General features: G+C 35.9%; 1 protein-coding gene across 4 annotated transcripts in view; it reads right to left on the bottom strand.

The window, feature by feature from the left end:
- The window catches only part of SEC24A (SEC24 homolog A, COPII coat complex component), a 71,342-nt gene that overhangs the window by 36,151 nt on the left and 14,983 nt on the right, over nucleotides 1-20,208 (bottom strand). For 2 of the 4 annotated variants that reach the window (XM_069592069.1, XM_069592073.1), the window contains exons 2-9: nucleotides 12,869-13,351; nucleotides 8,178-8,348; nucleotides 5,348-5,425; nucleotides 4,628-4,794; nucleotides 4,192-4,364; nucleotides 3,156-3,258; nucleotides 1,945-2,071; nucleotides 230-339 (exon numbers count right to left, since the gene is read on the bottom strand). In XM_069592069.1, coding sequence (XP_069448170.1) covers nucleotides 230-339; nucleotides 1,945-2,071; nucleotides 3,156-3,258; nucleotides 4,192-4,364; nucleotides 4,628-4,794; nucleotides 5,348-5,425; nucleotides 8,178-8,348; nucleotides 12,869-13,351 — 1,412 coding nt within the window. The remainder of the gene's footprint in view (nucleotides 1-229; nucleotides 340-1,944; nucleotides 2,072-3,155; nucleotides 3,259-4,191; nucleotides 4,365-4,627; nucleotides 4,795-5,347; nucleotides 5,426-8,177; nucleotides 8,349-12,868; nucleotides 13,352-20,208) is intronic. The other 2 variants (XM_069592070.1, XM_069592072.1) reach the window with 2 other exon arrangements.

Genomic DNA, 20,208 nt, shown 5'->3' with positions numbered 1-20,208 from the left:
ACCCCAATATTCTATTGCAGATTTCTGAATGGATACCCAAGAAACATAAACAGAACTTCACATATACTTTTACTTTCCAAACTTACCCTTATATACAAATTAACTATGTTTATAATGAACAGGATAACTTTTATAAATTAAAAATGTAAAATTTTATTAAAGAACTATATGGTATATTTAAAACCCAGTATTATGAAAAATTTATGCTATATAAAAAGTGAAACTTTACCATGTATTCTGAAGGAGCCATAAACTCAATTGTAGCATTTTGAACTTCAGGTCTTCTGTGAGGTTCTCCATAGACTCTGGTCAAAGGGTTGTACATGAATTCTTCAGGAACTACATGAATTAACAACATACACTGTTAAAACTGAAAGGATTATGTTTAATACAACTTGCATTTGGTTGTTTTCTTAATTTAGGGATTCATATATAATTCAATATAAACTAAATATTAAAAGCTAAACGCACTTTTTTTTTTTAACTTGGCCATGCTGTGAGGCGTGCGGGATCCCAATCAGGGATTGAACCTGCTCCCCTTGCAATGGAACCACAGAGTCTTAACCACTGGACTGCCAGGGAAGTCTGGGTTAAATATACTTTATTTCTGAGTTCCATTCAATTTCTCTCCATAATGAATAGCACTAAGTATGTTTCGCTTTTACAATTACAAGTACTATGACTTTTCCTATTTTCTAATACCCTTTTTCTCTTAATTCCTGGAAAGCTGCTTTCCTAAAATAAGAGGATGATAAAAACTCATTAGGTGATAATTATTTTCTTAAACGCAAGACTAAACTTTGTCTTAAATTTCACAGTGGTAAAAAGATATTAACATTTGACGTCGTTTACAGACTCTGGTTGCCCCTGGAAAGCTATGGCAAAAATACTTCAAAGTATTTTTAGGGTTATCAGGGTATGGGGCATGGTGAGTTTCAAAAGTTATTAAGACCTCTATGGAATATCAGCTGCCTTCTGCTTAGTGCTCCAATATTTTCTAAATTATTGCATCTGTCTTCTCAATAACTGTTTAAAAATTCAAATCCCAATATATGCTGAAAGGTAAGCTATAGTTCATGAAATGCTCTGGGCTGCATATGAAAGTGACTTCAACTTTTATTACAATTTAATTTCATATACCAAAGCACATATACGTAAGATTTTAAAGGTGTACTAAACACTATACATACAGGTATTTTCTGAATTATTACAGAGTAAAAAGAATGCTCTTTTTCTATCCTCATTTTCTTCTATTCTAAAAATACAAACAGTAAAAGTGGTTTTCAAAAATCTCAGAAGCTCCTCCATTTTCCAATGCTTAATGAAATCTCCTTCTAAACAGATTTTTAGAAAAATTGAAAACTTAATTTTCAACGTGGATATCAGCATGCCCTTCTTCCCTCTCTAATCCTAAGAGAATGCTGTTAGTTAGGTGATATTTCTCAATATATAAATAGTGAAACAGTTACTGAAGGATATCTCCTCCTCATCAATTACTGAAAAAACTACATTCAACTAACCTTCTAGCACTGCCCACCTCCCTTCATACAGCAGTGAATGAAGCTAATGGCAGCTATTCTGTGGACTTATTTTTCTTTCACCCTAGAGAAAAGGCATGGGACAATTTCTAAATAAAAATATTTCTTAAATTATAGGCTTAAATAATACCATGAAATATGCCATTTATTATATGCCCAATATAATAAATGTAAAAAAGTGGTATCAAAGTAATATTACCATATTTTTTTGCTTAAGAAATATGTAATCATTTATATATAAGTATAAATGCCTAGAAAAAAGTAAAAAGAAGTTATATATGAATGGAAGGATTACACATAAATAAGACAGCAGGTTTTTTTAAATTTTTTTTGCTTTTTCAACTTTACATTTATATTATCCAATTTCCCTACAATGAATACAATAATATTAATTTAAAAAACATACCATCATTAACTCGGTAACATAAGTTACATTTCCATCTCCTTTGATCAAGAAAGCTGACAAAAGGGTTGATGTATGTCCTGCATGAACGGCATCTCACAATTGTACTAGAGGTAACCACAGGCAATTGCTGAGAAAAAAAAGAAAACCCACAACTAATTTATTAAAGACAGCAATCATCATGTCTAAGGGTAAAGCAATTAATCCATACAACTGTTACAATATTATAATTTTCGAGGAAAAACTAGGGTAAAAACTGTGTCCAACCTGCCACACAAAATATTATGTACTTGACATGTATTGATTTTTAAACTCTAGTGATTTTCCCCAAGACTATTCTCATTAAATTTTGCCTTTTAAACAGTATTTATTTTTTCATTAAAAGTTTACACTGCATATACAACACTGTAAAGCAACTATACTCCAATAAAAATTGATTTGAAAAAAGTTGACACTGCAAAATCAATATAGTAAATTTACAATGTATTTCTGAGATGAATGGTGAAGGATCAATCAACATTCTAAAAAAAAAAATCAATTAAATTATTAAGAAGTTTCTTCATGTTACATTAACAGGCTACTAAGTTCTCATAAAAGAACTATCACAAAGTAAGTTATGGTTTAAATCATATTTAAATGTTTTATTTGACTTGGCAATTATGCTATTTAAAGTTTATCCTACATATAAAAAGATCTAAAGTCTTAAAATCAAAAATCAATAAAGGCAATACAATCCTATTACCAAAAGGAGGTTGGTTATGGGAAAGTCACTTCACTTATGTACTGATTATCTCAAATGTACATGGTCACATGTCAAGGTCCTAAAACCTTAGGACAAAAGTAGAAGGCCTTTTTTGTTTTTCTTCCTTTTTTGAGAAGCAGTTTCTCAAAGCAACAGACTTTACTCCAAGAATAGAAGAACTGGGAGAATGGGTAAAGCATTTTAAAGGGTAAACAATTTATAACTTATACTATGGTTCACTTATTTTCTTCAGTACATCTATCCTACTCAGTACCTCCTGAATTTTTTCAACAATATGTCTATTTTATCTCATTGTAAAAGTGTTTGATAATAATCTTTTTAACTGAAATACAAATCAAGGAATTTGTCAATGGTCAAATTCCTAAAGACAGCTCAAACAAAATTCTTGATTATAAAAGATTCCTTACCACTATGATAATTTTCCACATTTACTTTCACTAATAAAACATACCACAAGGTCTTTAAAAGGATGAAGCAGCAGTCCCAAAGGAAGTTTGGCTTTATTCAGTAAGGCCTGAGTCTGAGGAATGCTAGTCAGTGTGCAGCGAAATAACCTATATCAAAGTAAAAATCATGTATCAGTTATTACTATGACTAGTTTGGAACAAAAAATTTTCAGAAGATTTAAAAGGTACACATTGTAACACTGGATCAGATTATAAATGAAGTATTTCAACAGGCTCTCACAAATTTTATTCTTTTAAATATTTAAATCCTATTCAGAAAGAATACATTTTATATAACAAAACACTTTCTTCTCAGTTTGTGCATAAGACAGTCTGGACTATCAAAGGACTTTTTCTTTATATAAATCTAGATTGCACTGGAATTACACCGACTCGATGGACTTGAGTTTGAGTGAACTCCAGAAGTTGGTGTCTGGACAGGGAGGCCTGGCATGCTGCAGTTCATGGGGTCGCAGAGAGTCGGACACGACTGAGCGACTGAACGGAACTGAACCCAAATGTAAAGTTATGTGTATTACCTGAAAGCTCAGTTTTGTATTAGGTTCTAAAAAGACTGTTTAAAAATAACAAATTCAATTTATCAGAAAGTCTTCATATCTTAAAAACTTCATGAACTTACACTCACAACCAAATTTAAAAGAGAAAAGCGTACTATAATTATGTTTGCTATGAAAAATAATTTAAAATAATAGCAAATAAAGGATTACATAGAATCAAATCTCCACACTTCGGACTTCGAAAATGTAATAGAGCCACCATAATGATAATGAATATCATAGTCCCATTAGAGTTGATAAGAGCAACTATCAGATCAGGCATTACAACCTTATTTCTTTACTTAGAACATTCCAAATATCAAGTAAGCAACTAACAAAGTATGTTTTGTGCATGGAGACTACTTTCATAAATTAATACACCTGCATAGCTTGCTCAAAATACATGAAGCTCAGAAAGAATCTGGAAGCCTTTTAGAACAAGTAAAATGTCAGATTCAATAAGAAGTACTGTCTGAAGCCTTACTCTGGGTTACAGTTCAGCTTCTGGATATCTTCATGCAAATTTGGAACTGGAGGCTGCAAAGGTGTCGATGGAAGCATGTTTCTTTCTTGAAGAAGATTGATAACTCTTAGCCCCTCTGGATGTAGGCTTAATCCACTCATACTTGCAGTTAAATGATTAGCACCTAAAGGAGTCTAAAGAAATATAACTTCAGAGTAAGTAGCCTTTACAATGTCTTCCATTGAAAAGAGATGCATACATTAATAACAAAACTGTAATCTCAATTTCCTGGTCAATTTTTTTGGTTCTGGAGACATGTAACAGGACAAAGGTCTTATGAAATATTCATTATCATTCTAATTTGGTAAAAAATGTTCATTGTACCTTCAGAAAATGCTTTCAGGTGAATGTAGTTTAAATCAAAAAGCAGAATACAGGTTATAAAAAAAAAGTATACCTGAGTAAAAGCCTGTGGACCACTTGGGTAATTCAAGGAAGAGAGTGGTATTCCTGTTCCTGTTGTACTAGGTGGTGGTGTGTTCTGATAACCAGGTGGTAAGGAGGGATATGAATATCCAACACTTCGGCTCATTGTGGGATTCTTATTAGTAGGCTGTGATGTTGCTAGAAACAAGGTAACTTTTAAGTTCTATTTTACACTCCAAAGTACTTTAAATCAACACATAGATCCATTAAATTTGTAACTCCAAAATCCTTTGGGTAACTTAATACTTTAACTCATCAATTTTGTAAAATAAAACAAACACTAGTAACAAAGAAAGAGCAATGATTAAAATCTAGCTAATGTGGTCTGTATCTATAAACACACAAAGGTTAAGTTTAGTATACTTAATTTACTCTCATGCCATGTGCTAAACATTGTATTCAGACTAAAATTTTCATTCAAAATAACTTTAATTGAAATATAGTAAATGTTCAAATGGATAAATTTAAATAGATCTAACTGATAAAAGTACTCTATAGTCATAACATTATAATAATAAAGCCCATAATCCCAATTCTAAAGCAGGGGGCAGAGGGGAACCTAACAAAAATTCTAAATCCATAGAGACAGAAAATGCTAACAGGAGATACCATTGCACGACCTAATTATTAAGTTTTCTTCTCTGTTTTCTATCAGGAACATATTTAAAAAAAAACTTTCATAGCATCTCACCCAAGAAGCCACCGCCTTCAATTTCATCATAATTATTGTGAACCACCATAGATCCATTATTGGTATTTGATATAATACCTAAGGAGGAAGTTTATTAACAATATTTAAATTAGGACCAGTATTACAATTTCTGCAAGATCTGATCTAGTATTTAAAATTTATGATAAAATGCTGGAGAGGGTGTGGAGAAAAGGGAACTCTCCTACACTGTTGGTGGGAATGCAAACTAGTACAGCCACTATGGAGAACAGTGTGGAGATTCCTTAAAAAATTGCAAATAGAACTACCTTATGACCCAGCAATCCCACTTCTGGGCATACACACCGAGGAAATCAGAATTGAAAGAGACACATGTACCCCAATGTTCATCGCAGCACTGTTTATAATAGCCAGGACATGGAAACAACCTAGATGTCCATCAGCAGATGAATGGATAAGAAAGCTGTGGTACATATACACAATGGAGTATTACTCAGCCGTTAAAAAGAATTCATTTGAATCAGTTCTGATGAGATGGATGAAACTGGAGCCGATTATAAAGAGTGAAGTAAGCCAGAAAGAAAAACACCAATACAGTATACTAACACATATATATGGAATTTAGAAAGATGGCAATGACGACCCTGTATGCAAGACAGGAAAAAAGACACAGATGTGTATAACGGACTTTTGGACTCAGAGGGAGAGGGAGAGCGTGGGATGATTTGGGAGAATGGCATTCTAACATGTATACTATCATGTAAGAATTGAATCGCCAGTCTATGTCTGACGCAGGATACAGCATGCTTGGGGCTGGTGCATGGGGATGATCCAGAGAGATGTTATGGGGAGGGAGGTGGGAGGGGGGTTCATGTTTGGGAATGCATGTAAGAATTAAAGATTTTAAAACCAAAAAAATAAAAAATAAAAAAAAATAAAACAAACTGAAAAAAAATAAAATAAAATAAAAATAAAAAAATAAAATTTATGATAATGTTCCAAACAACAAATAGCTTAAACCACATCCCAGGAAATGTCACATGTTGAAATAAAAATTTCAAACAATATAAGATTCTAAATATACAAAATGTATAAAAGTTTCAAATAACTTTATAAACCTCTAAAAAGAATGGTACTTTGTGGAGTTTATAAAATTATATACAATCTGAAAGTTTTACCAGTTGCAAGAGCAGCATTAAAAACTTCTAAGGAGCAGTACACACTACACTAAGTCACCAAAATCAATACTATTTAAGAATGAGGATAAATAAGGATGAGATACACTATCTATGAGGGTAAAAACCTTTAAAAAAATACAGAACAGAATAGAATCTAGAATTAACTTTAAAGTGATATATAGTAATTAGAACAATTGCTTTAGTCCAACAAACTAAACTAATAATAATAATTTATCACTAAAATTTATTAGCTCTAATTCAGGTATAGAAGAAATCAAATTAGTGAATAGCATCACCTCTAGCACCTACAAATAAATGTGTTAACTTTTAACAGTCATTTTAATACCAAATAGATAAGTTTAATGACTTCAATAAAGTTATTAACTCCTTTCCAATTCTCAAGACCACCACGACTTTACCCATGAGTTGATATATTAATAGAAAATCTTGGTAATCTTGTAGAAACAAACAAAAACCCTGAACATATTTTTATTTTATTTATTTACTTTTGGCTGTGCTGGGTCTTAGTTACTGCACAGGTTTTTCTCTAATTGCAGCAAGCAGGGGCTACTCTCCAGGTGCTATGTGAGGGCCTCTCATTGCAGTGGCTACTCTCTTGCAGCAAATGGGCTCTAGGGTGTGTGGGCTTCAATAACTGCGGCATGCGGGCTCAGCAGTTGCAGCTCCTGTGCTCTAGAACACAGGCTCAGTAGTTGTGGTGCTCAGGTTTGGTTGCTGTGTGGAATGTGGGATCTTTCCAGTCAAGAGATCAAACCCATGTCTGCTGCGCTGGCAGGTGGATTCTTTACCACTGAGCCACCAGGAAAGCCCTGAGCATATTTTCAGTTGGCTAAAAGTTTAAATACTTATTCTAGCTTGATTTTCAAAATTATCATGTGAGACACTACTTTACCATTTTGTTACTCATTGTTAACACGATCCTTTTCAAATTATACACAGGTCAGTTTTTTTCCCTACTAACAATACTAAAAAAAGGAAACGGTAGAAGAAAGTACAAAAATGGTAATATTGATGTACTGTCGTAGAATATGGGCAGTGGCTCTTCGCCCCCTTCATCTGTTTTCCTATTTCCAATCTTGTTACAATGGTTATATTATACCTAAAATTCAATTTCTTACTTTACGAAACATTTTAAGTTAATAAACTTGTATTTTAAAGTTACATCTGAAGATAATGGTTTAAAACTATAAAACATGAAAATGTTTTTACATTTTCCTTTTTATTAGGCTTATAAATGTTTGTTAACAGTGGCAGTCTGTTAACAGTAACAGTGGCAATCAAAAACCTGCTTCCATGAAAAAGAGCTGATGTATTAAAAATACAGCTTCAACGTCATGTCCAGAAAAGCAAAAGTCCCCCTCTCACCTCCCTCTACCAAGAGATACGTGACTTTATAGCCATGATTTTTAAAATCTGCATAGTAACAAAAAAAGTTAACAGTGATCCCAAAGGCTAGTCCACAGCTAGTCACAGAATAGAGAAAAGGAAAACTGAGTAATTTTTTTAAACCCTAAATTCCTAAGGGGCATCTCAAACCAAAACAACCAGATTTTCTGAAAAAATATGGCTTGAATGCACAGAGTTCAAATAATATTAATCCTTCCACCCTGAGTCAAAACTTTAGGACTTGACTTGGTTTTTGTCCTGCTTACCTTCTTGGTTGCTAGTTGAATTAAATGAGGGCTGGGGCACAGTTCTAGCTGTCAATTTCTGAGGAGTAAGGCCCCTCACTGGAGGTGGTCCTCCAGTTGGAGGGGGGCCAAGAGGAGCTCCTGGTTGAAAAGTAGTAGGCAGAGGTGGATTCGCTAAGGGCAGTGCAGACCCTATGGAAACAATGGTTTTTCACACATCACTTAAGAACTTAAGAAAAAGGCCAAAACAGCCTTTTACCAAATCTAAATAACTTCCAAATTTATATTTTCATTATAAACCACAAATTACTACAAATAAGTTAACTTCCCAGATTGACTGTCTAGTTTTATATGCATACTTTACACATTTCCAAATCTCTACCATAATTCTTGTGTGTGTGTGTATGTGTGTGCACGCGCACAGTCAGTTGCTCAGTTGTGTCACTCTTTGTAATCCTATAGACTGTAGTTCATGGAATTCTCGGCAAGAGTACTGGAATGGGTTGCCATTTCCTACTCCAGGGGATCTTCCCAACAGAGGAATCGAACCCGAGTCTCCTGTGTCTCCTTCACTGGCAGGCAAATTCTTTACCACGGAGCCACCTGGGAGGCCACCATAATTCTTACCTGCCAATTGTTAAAACAATATAAAGTCAGGATCAAATCACTTATAGAGTAGACACAATGCCCTGTTTATTGCTTAATTTTTCATTAACTGGTCACAGAGCTTCAACAGGCCATGTCAAGTATTGCAGTAGATATTAACATGAATAAAATTTTATGGAGTACTTATCAATATAGCCCATTCGATTACCATCAATTAGGGTTAGAGTTAGCTTTCTATAACTACGAAGTATTCTGGTTATCCTAAATTCTCCAAGTTTTATTTCATTTTGCTTCATTTTTATTGGGGGTATAACCTGTTAATATTAGATAATAAATGTATACACTGTTTAGTGTTTACCTAGTAATAATTAAAAGCAGGTTACTTTCAATAATGACTTACATCCTATATTAAGAATACTCCCTAGGCTTAAAAATCAGGAAATGATCCAAAGTCTATGTATAAACCTTATGAAACACTGCTATCCAAGATGCTTAAAAGTATCCATCAAACTAAACTAAAAAACATCATGGCATTTGTCCTTGTACCTACCAGTATCTCACTGCCTCAACTTCACCAATTTTCTATTAGGATAGTTAAGTTCTACTCTTGAGGAAATTCTGTGTGATATGGAAAGTTCCAAAACCCACAACCAACTTCTCATTTGCCAAAAAGGAGCAAATAGTCTACAAAGCTGATAAAATACTACTGATTAAATACATGTGATTTAATTTTTCATTATAATACTTTTTTTATCCTCTGAATTTAATATATTCTATCTGTGTTTTGAAAAAGTGAAGGAATAAGGACACCAAATATGAAAATTTTCAGTGTCTCTTCAACATTGTTGAATTCTCCAGTGCTAAGTAGCTTCAGTCATGTCCAACTCTTTGTGACCCCATGGACTGGAGCCCGCCAGCCTCCTCCGTCCATGGGTTTCTCTAAGCAAGAATGCTGGAGTGGGTAGCCATTCCCTTCTCCAGGGGATGTTCCCAACTCAGGAACCAAACTGAAAAACGATCTTGCAACAAGACTAGTCAGTGCCCTGTTGTCAAAAGTGAAGATAAAGATTACTGCCATGGAACTCCCTTATCAAAGAATAGAGACCAGTCAAAGGAACAAAAGGGCAAGGTACGTTTCCAACTCAGCATGAACAAGAATGTATGATACATCTGGCTACAAAGATGTAACAACCTAATGTTTAACAAAATACATGTGAGCTTATTGAGATTTTTCACAGCTTAAGAGGAATACTGTTGAATCCAGAATAAGCTACATTTCATAAAATAGACATTATTTTTTCAAGCTGAATGACCCTTATTTAGAACACCAATAGCTAGAGTTTCAGAATCTGGCTCCTGAGATCTCTAAAACTAATTACATGCTAAAAGGTGGCCTATCAGAAAAGAAAAAGTTAGAGAATTTTAATATGTGAACTATATATTTTACATAACTTAGATACAATTTTGAGATCAGACAATCAGGCACCTACCAACAATGATGAAAAAAGAGGTAAAAATGGGGAATTTTTTGAGGTCTCGTTAAGAAAAGAGAAGAGCAGTCATATAATTCTTTTAGCAGTCATATGCTTCTTTTACACAGAAACCTTCCTAAATTTTGGCATTTCCTTACATCTCTGTCACCACATCTGTGCTATAATCAAGGTGCTCTACCTGGGGACACCTCAGGGTGGTCTTCCTTCTGTTGTAGCCAAAAAAAAATTTCAGATTATTGATCACATGGTTTTTAATGAGAGGCTACACTTACTTCCAAATAGTTTTTATTTATTTATTTATTTTTAAATATTTATTTATTTGGCTGCATTGGGTCTTAGTTGCAGCATGTGAGATCTTTAATTGTGGTATGTGGGACGTAGTTGCCTGACCAGGGATTAAATGTGGGTCCCCTGCACTATGGACATGGAGTGTTAGCCACTAGACCACCAGGGAAGTCCCCCAAATAGTTTTTAAATAGTACTTTTTCCTAACCTATTTTCTGTGGCTTTGGGCAAATTATTCAAGCCTCATATTTCTTATCTGTAAAACATACTGCTATAAAACTTAAATAAGATAACACACATTCAAGTTTGGTAAAATGCTGAAAAATAACAAATATTCAATAAATGTTATCTACAATTCTTAATAAAGAAGTGAATGTTATTAATTTCAAATGATTAATGCTCACTCATAGTGTCAAATAAATAAGAATACAAGTAATCAGAAGGATTTTGGTTCTAACAATGATGGGTCAGAAGATCTCTCCAAAGAAACCAAGTTTCTAGAAGCACCCTTAATCTTTATAAGACCAAAATGCATTCACCAAGGTTAGTGGCTAATCAAGAGGCTAAGAAAAATAGATTCAGCAGTTAACAAACTATAAAATGCCTGAAGTACATGTAGTATCTAGATGCAGAAATACATATTAACATAAAAAGGTAACAACTGATAATACCATTTCACTTGAAAACTTTTCCTAGTTCATTTCCTTGAGGATGTGTGCTGAACAGAATCAATCTGCAGATCCCAATACAGAATCTGAATTAACAGCAAAAAAGCAACAGTAAAAAAAAAAAAAAAGGAATAGTGAAATAGTTAAATGAACCTACTTTTGAACCACATATGACCAAACAATGAGGTTAAAAAGATTTAATGATCAAAGTGAGTCCAAGAATACATAGCTTTCTTCCCAAATTGATGTACAGATTCAGCACAATCTCTATCAAAATCACAGTTATCTTTTTTTTCCCCAAACATTTACAAGCTGATCCTAAAATTCTTAAGGAAATGCAAGGGACTGAGGACAGATAGAACAATCTTGGGGAAAAAAAATAGTTGGAGGAGTCAATATTTCCACACTCAAAGCTTACCATAAAGCTACAGTATAAAAACAGACACACAGATCAATGGAACAGAATTCAAAGTCCAGAAATAAATCTTACATTTATGATCAACATAACCCTTATTTTCAACAAGGGTGCCAAGATTATTCGATGGGAGGAAGAACACACTTTCCATTAAAAAGTCCTAGAACAACTATATATCCACATGCACAAGAATAAAGTTAAATCCCTACCTACTAACACCATATGGGCTTCCCTGATAGCTCAGTTGGTAAAGAATCTGCCTGCATTTCAGGAGACCCTGGTTCAATTCCTGGGTAGGGAAGATCCCCTGAAGAAGGGATAGGCTACCCATTCCAGTATTCTTGGGCTTCCCATGTGGCTCAGCTGGTAAAGAATCCACCTGCAATGCAGGAGACCTGGGTTTGATCCCTGGGTTGGGAAGATCTTCTGAAGAAGGGATAGGCTACCCATTCCAGTATTCTTGGGCCTCCCTTGTGGCTCAGCTGGTAAAGAATCCACCTGCAATGCAGGAGACCTGAGTCCAATCCCTGGGTTGGGAAGATACCCTGGAGAAGGGAAAGGCTACCCACTTCAGTATTCTGGCCTGGAGAATTCCAAGGACTATACAGTCCATGGAGTCACAAGGAGTCGAACATGACTGAGCAACTTTCACTAAAAACACCATGTACAAAAATTAACTCAAAACTGATCAAACACCTAAACGTAGGAACTAAAGTTATAAAACCTTAGGAAAAAAACACAGGGATAAACCTCTGTGCATGGCTTTCTGACCAAAGATGTGCTCAATAGTACTCCTCACTCCAAAAGTAAGTCTGTTTTCACTGCCCCTCCAGGATTCTTGGATTTCTAGAGTCAAAAATTGTCTGTGCCCTTAACAAATAGATAAGCCAACCCTTAGATTAAGTTCAAAGAGAGACCACAGGGATTGAGCTTCCCTAGAATACAAGATGGAACCTTGCTAATGTAAGTATTGGCCAGTCCTCAAGGAAGTGATTCTGCACATATACCTGAAACCCTAAAATATCACAGGTGACCCAAAGAAACTCAGATAATACCTTCAAAGGAAAGAAGCAAAGCAGAAACAATCATGATTTTAACCCAAAAGTTACAGAAATAATCTAAAGATTAACAGTCATCAAAAAAAAGTGATAAAGTCTTCCATATGATTTTAAGACTGAAATAGTAATTTAAACATTTAAAATAAGCAAAATTTTCCCATTTCTAGCACTCCTATAAGAACTCTACCTGATTTTATGAAGTTGTTTTGAAGTGATGAATCTCCAGAAGAAACATATTGAGGGCTCATCAAATTTGTATTCCCAGTCATGGTTGGTTGGGATGACGCACGAGGACAATGGTTTGTCTGTGACAAATAGTTATACTGCCAATTCGAAGGTGATGGTACACTGGCTCCAGGAAGAAAGCTACCAGAAGGCATTGGTGTAGCAGCTGGGTTCTGAGAAGTAGGTAGAGGCATTTGGGGACTAGGACCACTACGGAGTGAAGGTGTCACTGGATGAGAAGCCACAGGTGGTCCATAAGGAGCTTGTCCAGGTCTCTGATAATTACTTAATGGGGAAACAGTCTGGGAACCACCAGAGTTAGACTGTCCAGAGACTGGATTCAAAGTCTTTGCTGGTATTAGATGAGGGTAGGATCCTGGAAGCTGAGAATTATACCCTTGGCTCACTGACACTTGTGAAGACATCAGGGCATTCTGGACAGGACCTTCCAATAAGAGCAGGAAAAATTAGTCTTACAAACAAACCAAGCAATACTTAAAAAAAATTAGTAAAATATATGGTACTCTTACAACTCAACAACAAAAAGACAAATAACTTAATTAAAAATGAGCAAAAGCTTTAAACAGTATTCAAATATACTTCCAAAGACAAAAACAAATGGCAAAATGTTCAACATTATTAGTCATAAGAGAAGTGCAAATCAAAACTACAATGAGATACCACTTACACTAGGATGGTTAAAAAAAAGAAGATGGCAAATAACAAACGTTGACAAGGATGTGGAAAAACTGGAACCCTCCTACTTTGCAAGTGGAAATGTAAAAGGAAAACAATCTGGCAGTTCTTCAAACTGTTAAACAGAGATATCATATAATCCAGCAATTCCACTCTTGGTCTCCATAAAAACTTGTAGACAAATGATGACAATATTATTATTTTTAATAGCCCAAAAGGAGAAACATCCAAATGTCCACTAACTGCTGAAGATAAACAAAAGGGGCATAACTATACAATGGAATATTACTTGGTCATAAAAAGGAATGAAGTACTGATGGCATGCTATAACACAGATGAACCTTGAACAGGAAAAGCCAAAGACCCAGAGGTAGATTTGCGGTTACAACAGCTGGAAGAGGGAATAGGTAGTAACCGCTAATGGGTATGGGGTTTCTTTTTTGGGGTGACAAAGATATTTTATATATTAATCTATTTTTTAATTTATTTATTTTAGTTGGAGGCTAATTACTTTATAATACTGTAGCGGTTTTTGCCATACATTGATAAGAATCACCCATGGGTTTACATGTGTTCCCCATCCTGAACCCCCCTCCCACTTTCCTCCCCATCCCATCCCTCTGGGTTTTAAAGGTGGTTGTAGCAATGGTTGCAATTTTTAGTTAAGTACACTAAAAAATCATTGAACTGTACATTTAAAAACACTTTCTTTCATTTTATTTTTGGCTGCATTGGGTCTTCACTGCTGCACACAAGCCAAGGCAACTCTCCAGCTGCAGGCTGTGGGCTTCTCACTGCGGCGGTTTCTCTTGTTGCAGAGCATGGGCTCTAGGGCACATGGGCTTCAGTTGCTTTTAGTTGCTCCGAAGATTCCACATCTTCCAGGACCAGGGATGGAACTCATGCCCCCTGTATTGGCAGGCAGATTCTTAGCCACTGGACATTATGGAAGTCCTGACTGTACATTTTAAAGCTGTTATATATTAAAAAAATTAATCTCTAGAATCACCACTTCTCAGGAATATATTGTCATTTCTGCCCATAAAACTAGAAAATGAAAGGAAATAAGATGAATATTTTTTAAAAGATGGCACTCACACAAAAGTAACTCCTGTGGACTCTTTACATTTAATAACAAAAAAATACTTATCTTCCAATCATGGATTGAGGGGTCAATCCATGCAACCAACATACCAATACCATTAGTTTAATTTGAGCGCTTTCATTAATTACACAATACTTACACAAACATACACAAGTATATATATATAGGAGAGGTAGGATTGGGAAGCCTACAAAAGCATATACACATAAGTAATATGTATCTGGGGAACGCTAGTCTATATGCATTCAGTTCAGTTCAGTTACGTCCGACTCTTTGTGACCCCATGAGCCACAGCACGCCAGGCCTCCCTGTCCATCACCAACTCTTGGAGTTTACCCAAACTCATGTCCATTGAGTCGGTGATGCCATCTAACCATCTCATCCTCTGTCGTCCCCTTCTCCTCCTGCCTTCAATCTTTCCCAGCATCAGAGTCTTTTCAAATGTGTCAGCTCTTCCCATCAGGTGGCCAAAATACTGGAGTTGCAGCCTCAACATCAGTCCTTCCAATGAACACCCAGGACTGATCTCCTTCAGAATGGACTGGCTGGATCTCCTTGCACTCCAAGCGACTCTCAAGAGTCCTCTCCAACACACAGTTCAAAAGCATCAATTCTTCTGCACTCAGCTTTCTTTATAGACCAACTTTCACATCCATACGTGACCACTGGAAAAACCACAGCCTTGACTAGATGGACCTTTGTTGACAACGTAATGTCTCTGCTTTTTAATATGCTGTCTAGGTTGGTCATAACTTTCATTCCAAGGAGTAAGCGTCTTTTAATTTCATGGCTCCAATCACCATCTATATGCATTACTCTGCCAAAAAATTTTTTAAAAATACAGGTATTCTTTCAGAACAAAAGAAACAGATACACGTTAGTTGCCTAATTGTTTATAATAATGAAAAATTGGAAACAAATTAAATATTCATCAGCAGGAGACTGAATAAATTGTAGATTATTCACACAACAGACTAATTATCAATAAAATGAATAAACCAGATGTACATCTACCAATTTAGAAAAACTACAAAAAGAATACTGAGAACTTCCCTGGTGGTCCATTGTTTAAGAATCTGCCTGCAAATGCAGGGGACATATGTCTGGCCTCTGGCGCAGGAAGACTCCGTGTCCTGAGGAACAGTGAAGCCTGTGTGCCACAACTGCGGAGACCATCATCCTGGAGCCTGAGTTTCACAACAAGAAAAGCCAAAACCGCCCAAATGAGAAGCCCACACATCGCAACTAGAGAGTAGCCCCTGCTCACTGCAACTAGAGAAAGCCCTCTAGTAGCAACAAAGACCCAGTACAGCCAAGAATTAATAAATAAAATATTTAAGAAAAGAATGCTGAGAAGAAGGAAGTTATAAAGAAAGAAGTATGATATCTTTCTTACACAAATCTTTTGATTATGAAAATTTTCATACATAACACAAAAGTTTAAGACCACTTTTTGCAGTCTCCCACACACAAAAAAGTGAAATATCCATAAGAAATATATTTGATTTATGTATTTATTTTGGATTGTTTGACATTTTCCGACAGAAAATTTTTCTGTCAGGAATTCTCTGACAGTCCATTGGTTAGGAGTCCATGCTTTCACTGCAGAGGGCCAGGGTTTGATCCCTGGCTGAGAACTAAGCAACCCCAAGCTGTGCAACAGTCAGTCTCACACACACACACACACACACACACACACACACACAAACTTTCTTTCTCTCATAAACATGATATGTCTCTCCATTTATTCAGAACTGTTTTTTATCTTCCAATTATATTTCATGCTTTTTTTGTAAAGGTGAAGTGAAGTCGCTCAGTTGTGTCCGACTCTTCACGACCCCATGGACTGTAGCCTATCAGGCTCCTCAGTCCACGGGATTTTCCAGACAAGAGTACTGGAGTGGGGTGCCATTTCCTTCTCCAGGGATCTTCCCCAACCAGGGATCGAACCTGGGTTTCCCGCATTGTAGGCAGGTGCCTTTACTGTCTGAGCCACCATCTTCCTTTAAATTAAATGTAGTTAACTTGCTGCCAGGGATTCCGCAGTTTGTAAATTACTATGAACAGAACATTTACTTTCACTTCTAACTAGTAAAAGGCTATCAAGTATTCAAAGTACCATAAATGCCCAATTATAAGGTGAGATTTTCCTCAAAAATTATTTCTCAAAAAAGAAGGCACCATACAAGTCTCTACAAACGTTCTCATTGTACAATAATGCTTTGTCCTAGTGGATTAAGTGCTTCAAAGAGTAGGTACGATAAATTCAAGAGTTACAAAATCAATAAGCTATAAACTATCTTTTTAGTTAAGAAATAGAAGACAGTTAAGAATGGAAAATATTGCAGGATATCACATGTAATAAAGGTTAAGTATTGTGAGGTTACATTACAAATATATACATATATGAATATGTATACTGGGTCACTATTTAAAATGTATTTCTTACTGTAGATTATAGTCAAAGTCTGAAAGCCTGTGATCAACTGATACCTTTGAATCTTCTTTTATCCCTCTATGATTTATTCCTTACACACCCTATTACCTTTTAAAACATGGATCAGATCAACTTCCTACTCAAAACTTCCAAAGTCCTTATCTTAGCTTATAAGATCCTCTATGTATAAGATCCTCTATGTCCCTGGCTTCCCTTCTGGTCTCACTTCCAACTTCCTTTGTTAAAAAATATTGAACATTCATTTTATTTTAATGAAACAGTGCCAGGATAATACATATGTTGTTTCTGATCTGGAAGTAAGTATCCTGTAGTCTTCTGATTCTATTTGTTTTTTCCTGTTCTTGCAGCAAATTTTAATATAAAGTTCAATTTTCCTTTAAGATTAGGTTTAACAGATTATGCCAGCTCAGACAAGAAAATAGCCAATGTCTTGAACCACAGATTCATTAGTTCTATACGTGTCATATTAATTACACATGGTTCTTTTCTTATTAGGCTGTTCCCATCCTAATTTGATTTTGCTTTCAGTTAATCATATCTGATCATCTGTATGGGCCAAGGGGTCTTTTAATCTGTTATCTCTAATTCTGGAAAGATGTCTATGCAGGGCTATATTTAAACCAAGTTGGCGCAGATTTGCAGTTCTAAACAAACACACACCATTATAACTACCTTATATCAGTGTATCATATAATCTAAGATGACTTAATAATTTCCACTAAAGACTAAAAACCCTTTTTAAATATATACATACAATAGAACCCAAAATCTTTGAGTGTAACTGCTTCTGGTAAGGTCACTATGTCAACTGACATCAATTACTCTAACAGCTAAAGGCCTTTTACTATTCAAATAATTTCCTACTGTTTCTCTATACTCAGCTCCAGTCACATTCACCTTAACGCTCCTTCAACAAGCTTAAAAATGCTTCTGCTTTAGGGTTTGTCACTGTTTTCTCCACCAAGAATACTATTCCCCTAGATATAATCTCACTCCATCTCTCCATTCAAGTCTCTCAGACAGTCTCCTCACACAGGCATTGTCTGAACACTACATCTAAAACAGAAACTCTTTCATTCTCTTCCCCTCTGACTCTGTCTTATTTTTCTTTCTAGTGTTTACCTGACACTGTGTTATTTATTTATAGTATCTACTTCACTGTAACATAAGCTCCAGGAAGGCAGGGATTTCTTTTGTTCATTACTGTATTCTCAGCACCTAAAATGTGCCTATTACATAGTTGCGTTTGTTGAATGTGTGCTCGATATGTGTTTGTTGAATGACTCCAAGAATAAATATTATAGCACAGAAACTCTTGTACTTTGAATAATAAAGTACCACTTGGGGAAAAGTGAGAATCTAATAAAGGATAATTTCAATTACTATAGTGATCACATGATGGAATCTCTTAAAGGTAAAGAAACTTTTCCACAATACAGCACCATAATGTTGCATATTCTTGTAAGCAAAACTTCTAAATAAACTTTAAAAACAAAACACAAGCCCTTTCCTGAAAAATTTAGTCCTAAAACATTAGGCAAGGTAAGCATTCGCATATGTGGAAACTGGAGTAGAGTAAGGGGGCAGCGCAAGCAATGACAGAATGGTGACATACCCTTGTTTTTGTTGTTCGGTTGCTAGGTCATGTCTGACTCTGCAATCCCATGAATTGCAGCATGCCAGGCTTCCCTGTCCTTCACTATCTCTCAGTTTGCTCGAACTCATGTCTACTGAGTCGATGAAGCCATCATCCTCTGCTGTCCCCTTCTCCCGTCCTCAATCTTTCCCAGCATCAGAGTCTTTTCCAATAGTCAGCTCTTTGCATACAACGGAACTGATCAAATAAATATATATGAGATAATGGGAGTAAGGTCTCTTACTCTCAGAGAAGGAAGTCACAAACACGGAAAAGGGAAAACGAGAATGAATCCAATGGTAGTGGGACTACAACAGAGACTACAATCGAAACTCATGGACTTCAATGGGTATATAGCAAAGATTCCCTAGCTCCGTCTGCTGAGACTGAGAGCAGAGACATTCTAATAGCACTGATCTCTCAGTACTTGTATTCTTGGTTTCTAAATACTATTCTCCATTAAAAGGAATCAAGGCTGATTCATGAGCTTGAAAAGTACAAGATGAGCCTGCAACACCTTACTGAGCCAGAAAGCAAGAAAGTGCCCAAGAATGATGACACATGACAAGAGGATACATGAAGACAGCCTAAAAGAGCACCCATAGGCCAAAACTGAGATAACCGAAGCATCAGTATAAACAATGATAACAGGGTATAACCCACTGAAATCACTGAAGTCATGAAATCAGAAGACATTGGCTTCTTGGCAAGAAAGCTAAAACAAACCTAGCAGAGACATCACTCTGCTGACAAAAGTCCGTATAGTCAAGGCTGTCTTCCCAATGGTCATGACGGTTGCGACAGCTGGACTGTAAACAAGGCAGAGTGCTGAAGAACTGATGCCTTCGCACTATTGTGCTGGAGAAGACTCCTGAGAGTCCCTTAGACAGCAAGTAGATCAAACCAGTCAATCTTAAGGGAAATCAACCCTGAATACACATTGGAAGGACTGAGGCTGAAGCTGAAACTCCAGTATTTCAGTCATCTGATGTGAACAGTCCACTCATTGGAAAAGTCTAACCCTAACCCTAACCCTAATTTGGGGGTAGGAAATCCCCTTGATACTGGAAAGACTGAGGGCAAAACAAGAGGGCATCAGAGGATGAGATGGCTGAATAACATCACTGATGCAGTGGACATGAATTTGGGCAAACTTTGGGAGATGGTGAGGGACAGAGAGGCCTGGCATGCTGCAGTCCATGGGGCCACGAAGGTTGGACAACACCACACTGGAATAGTCCACACCAATAAAATAAATGAATAAATTAAAATTCTAATAAGAAATGAGATATTTACAAAGTCTCAAACTACATCTCCCAAAATACTTTTCAATTATAAAGGAGAAAGGAGGAACATGACTGTGAAGAAGCTTGGCAGACACCCTTCTAATCAAGTGATCAAAGTGAA

The sequence above is a fragment of the Ovis canadensis genome, chromosome 5, assembly GCF_042477335.2.
Source record: "Ovis canadensis isolate MfBH-ARS-UI-01 breed Bighorn chromosome 5, ARS-UI_OviCan_v2, whole genome shotgun sequence".
NCBI classification, from domain to species: domain Eukaryota; kingdom Metazoa; phylum Chordata; class Mammalia; order Artiodactyla; family Bovidae; genus Ovis; species Ovis canadensis.
This window is presented reverse-complemented; position numbering and strand designations above follow the sequence as displayed.